This window comes from Artemia sp. Qi Xiang Cuo, unplaced genomic scaffold (assembly GCF_049724085.1).
Source record: "Artemia sp. Qi Xiang Cuo unplaced genomic scaffold, ASM4972408v1 HiC_scaffold_3064, whole genome shotgun sequence".
In the NCBI taxonomy this organism is placed as follows: domain Eukaryota; kingdom Metazoa; phylum Arthropoda; class Branchiopoda; order Anostraca; family Artemiidae; genus Artemia; species Artemia sp. Qi Xiang Cuo.
The window spans coordinates 37406-42123 of record NW_028300459.1 but is presented as its reverse complement, the minus strand read 5'-3'; the positions used below and the strand labels follow the sequence as shown (position 1 = coordinate 42123).

The window sequence follows — 4718 nt, the reverse complement described above, 5'->3', positions numbered from 1 at the left end:
CAAATGGCAGGAGTGCGTCGAAGCGGTTTGAGACATCAATAGCATATTTCGACCGTATCTTCTGATCACAGAGGCGAGAGACATCGATCTTGACTGGTCTTGGTTCTGAGCGATGGGCTTTGAGCCTTAGTCGCATGTTAGTGACGGTGAGGTGATGGTCAGTATTGCCAGTCTCGCCTGCCCTATACGTCCTGCAGTTACTGATCGAAGACCTCCATCTCTGTGACACGATGATGTAGTCGATAATTTTTTTTGGTATGGCCGTCGTTGCTGTACCACGTATATTTTTGAATGTCCTTCCTTGCAAACATGGTATTCGTAATCACAAGATTATGCTTGCTGCAGAGTTGTAGAAGCTTTAGACCATTGTCATTTAGGGAATCCGGAGTAACTGGTCCAATGACTTGTCACCATAAGTTTGGTTGTCGCTCACAGTTGCATTAAGATCACCCAGGAGAATTACAATATCGTGCGGGGATATCTTAGATAATTCATTCGTCAAGGCAGAGTAGAAAGTGTCCTTTGTTTCGATGTCAGCTTCGTTTGTTGGGGCATAACAAACAAGGACCGTCATTTTTCCTTGCTCGTGATTGAGTCGAACATTAGCGATTCTATCTGAGACGGGAGTGATTGACAGCAGACACTTCTTGTATTTGTCATAAAGAGCTAGACCGACTCTATTTCTTCTGGTGGTTGTCTGGCAAGACCAGACAAGGTGGTATCCCTCACCTCTGGGGTCATTTCCATTCCCGACTAGGTGGGTTTCTGTTATTGCAGCAATAGAGATGCGGAATCTCTTCAGTTCCATCGTCAGAAGCGTCTTAGCTCCGGAAAATTTTATATCAATATATTCCAGGTGGCAATTTGGAGACCACCTTGGCCAAGAAGATTCAAACGCTGGTCATTTCTCAGTCCAGGGGCAAGCAAGGGTCGTGATGGGATAAAAGAAGGTTGGTCATCCGAGGCAGTTGCTAAGCTGTTCATTGCAATGGGTCTCGGGTGGAGGGTTGCAAGACCAAACAACCCTAGGCCTGGATTCTGAATAGAGCCAGGATTTACCTGGATGCTGAGAATCCTGGGGTGGGATCCATCCACCTCATGAGGTTGAGGCCACCCTTATCGGAGCGTTTAGTTAGGAGAAACCCCGTATACAGAGGTCCGTGGTCAGCAGACATGGTCTGCATCATTCCGGACGAGCTCCATTCACCTCCAATCCCTCAGGCAAGGGTTATAAGTTATACCCTGGGGGCATAAAAGGTTTTTATTGAAAGCTTTGTTGTAGAAACTTGAAAAATGGCGCATTTGGTTAGCAATTCAAAGGACTAGTGCCCTTTTTAATAGTTGAAAATGATTGAAGGGCAACTGATCCCCCTCTCACGCCCACCTTTTCAACAAAGACATACAATCCAAATATTTGTATAGCCAGTTTGTTCAACGTAGGTGAATTTTTTTAAAATTTGGTTTTTCTTGCTGACCCGTCCCCCCCCCCAACCGTCCTCAGGACAAGGGGTGCAAGTTATGCCCTGGGGGCATATAAGGTTTTTATTGAAAGTGTTGTCATAGAAAATTCAAAAGGGGCTCATTCCATTGGAAATTGAAACGGCTAGTAGCCTTTTTAATAGTTGAGAGTACTTGGAGGGCAACTAACCCCCCTCTCACGCCCGCCATTTTCCCCAACACATACCGATCACAATTTTGAGATAGCCATTTTTTTTAAACGTAGTTGGAAGTTCTGGAAATTATGTATTTGAGGATGACAACCCCCTCAGAGGCCTCTGGGCACGGGTGGTAAATTATGCCGTAGGAGCATATGAGGTTTTCATAGAAAATGTTGTATTAAAACTTCAAAAATGACTCATTAGATTGAAAATTGAAAGGGCTAGTGCCGTTTTTATTATTTGAAAGTAAATATAGGGCAACTAAAACCCACACACGCCCACCCATTACCCAAACACAACCCAACAAAAATTATAGTTATTCCTAGGTCTTTAATGATGACCCCCCCAACAGTCCTCAGGACAAGGGTTGTAAGTTATGCCCTGGGGGCATATAAGGTCCTTATAGAAAGTGTTGTCGTAGAAACTTCAAAAAGCGCTCATTCCATTGGAAATTGAAATGGATAGTGGTCTTTTTAATAGTCGACAGTAATTGTAGGGCAACTAATCCTCCTCTCATGCCCACCATTTTCCCAAACACATACAAATCAAAATTTTGAGATAGCCATTTTTTTTCAACGTACTTAAAAGTTCTGGAAATTAGGTCTTTTAGGATGACACACCCCTCAAAGCCCTCTGGGCAAGGGTTGTAAGTAATACCCTGGGGGCAGGTTTTTGTAGAAAGTGTTGTCGTAGAAACTTCAAAAAGGACTCATCAAAAAGTTCAAAACTTCAAAAGGGGCTCATTCAAATGGAAGGGCTAGTGCCCTTTTTAAACGAGCAGAAATTAATATGAGTAGGGTTCTACACCCTATGCTTCCTAAAATCAAGAATATAATTTGTCCTTTACTGAAAAAAATTCTTTTAAACGCTTTCACTTATAACTTTAAGAAAACCAAAATTAATTAAGATTTTAAGGAATAAATATCTGCATATTTAAATTAAACATACCAGGCACATTTTTTTGAGTAAATTTATTTCATTTTTTTTTCTGTAAAGTGCAAAGCATAATCTGGATTTTAGGAAGCGAAGGGTTTAGAGCCCATCTCCGATTAATTTCTGATCTTTTTGAGTTTGACTTATTTTAATTTCTATTTGTTTTGGATTTCATTTATTTATTGATATTGATTTGTGGTATTTGTATGCTTGGTAGATTATTTGATTCTATTTTTGTTCATTTTTGGTTTAATGGAGTTCTTTACGTTTTTTTAGATGCAATGGAAAATATTAGACAGCACTGTGAATATACGGAGGCATATTTCTTTGAAAATTCGTATATGAATATGGAAGGAGCAATTGCAGTTTACATAGCAGTAATAAAAATATATATATATATAAGCATATCTGCTTGTAACTACTAGAATCTAAAAACTAATTTCATTTTTATTGTAAGTTGATGTCATTTCTTCTTGTATTATGACGTCAGAATTATAATCTCAGGTAACGTCATAATGTGAGTTTTTCTATTTACGCCATAGTTCTAAAAAAACTCTGGTGAAATTTAGTGCCTAGTATGAAAACGCAGTTCTATGTAAAACATTGATTTGGTTTTAAATATTTTTTTTTATCACAAAAACATGCATTTTCAAGTGCCCAGCTATCTGAGTAGAAAAAAAGAAAAAAAGATGCTCTCGGTGCAGAATTTCGTAGTTCAAGCAACTTTTCTTGTTTTTCAAGCCAATGAACTACATTTTGCTTTGTCATAATATAAGTACTGTAATCTTAACTACGACAGCACAATGGTAAGCATGCGTGCACGTAACTAGTGGCTATGATAGCTGGCATTCATCAAGATTGGCCATAAAAATGAAGTTTCTAGTGAAAAATGGATTTTATTTAAAAAGTAGTTTTTTAATTACAAATTGCACTAGATCTAGCAATTTCCTTTAAAATCAACCATTGAACAGCCCTCTACGATTTTCCAGTGCCAAGCTATCAGTGGAAAAGAAAAAAAAGAGCAAAAAGGATGCCGTTTAGGCAGAATGCTGTAGTAGCTGCCACTTTTCTTGATTTTCAAGCCAATATATTTCACTTGCTGTTCAAGCCATGCAACAGAAAGTTTTCTGCATAGGGGTTTCGAACAAGGTGGTTCTAATGGTGTACTGTTTGTTTTGATCTGTCTCTATTTTTAGGAGTTATGCGTTATTATATGTCTTAACATTGGACGTAATCGTCTCTTTCTAGGTTGCTACCTACCGCTGCAAACCGGATTCATTTTAATACTTCAGGTACTATGGGCTAAAGTTTTTTCTTTATTGTAATTTATGTAATAATTAAAATGTGTCGTGGTGTTTAATTTACTAAATTCTATATCTATATATTGATTTTTAAAGAGTAACCAATTATAAATAACTACATCTTTGTTTTTATATAATTTCCTTTCAAATGAGCCATTAAACAGCTTTCTATGATGTTAAAGTGCCCTGCTAGCTGCAGGAGGAAACAGAAACCGTCAATGCAGAATATCGTTGTTCAAGCAAATTTTCTTGTTGTTCAAGTCAAAAGATTTTTCTTGCTATTCAAGCCATGGGAGGTAAGTTTTCTATATAGGGCTTTCGGACAAGGTGATTCTGATAGTCTATTTCTTGTTTTGATCTGACACTAATTTTAGAAGAAATGGGCTATTGTATTTCTTAGTATTGGACTTGATCGTCTCTTACTAGGGTGCAAGCTAAAACTGTGACCCGTATTCTAAGCTACGGATGCAACCCGGATTTTTCTTAGTTGAAATAGTAAAAGATAAACCCCAAAAAGTCAGACACCGTAAAATATACGTCGGTAAAATATACGATAACTATACCTATGTGCTTTTTATAATGTTAAAAATCAAATCCTGCTTTGACGAAAAACTGCATCTTTGTATGCAAGATGATGTTACACTGGTATTATATCAATTAGTCTCCAGATCATAATATTATGTTGTCAGAAGATAAATGTGTTACATAATCATGCATATGGTGATTTAATCTTTGTCCAAATCGCATTTTAATTGGATATTTCATTTATTATGGGCTAGAGTTCGTTCTTTACTGTAATTTTCAAAAGATATTGCTCTTATATTAA

General features: G+C 37.6%; 1 protein-coding gene across 1 annotated transcript; it reads right to left on the bottom strand.

Annotated features, from left to right (window-relative positions):
- Nucleotides 1-373: 373 nt before the first annotated feature.
- LOC148938638 (protein CFDP2-like) lies at nt 374-808 on the bottom strand. The gene has a single exon (XM_089107648.1). It carries the CDS (start codon nt 806-808, stop codon nt 374-376), a length of 435 nt encoding a protein of 144 aa, XP_088963774.1.
- Nucleotides 809-4718: the final 3910 nt, after the last annotated feature.

What these genes read in the sequence shown, in the direction of transcription:
- LOC148938638 (XM_089107648.1), bottom strand. Translation starts at nt 808, where the DNA reads ATGGAACTGAAGAGATTCCGCATCTCTATTGCTGCAATAACAGAAACC.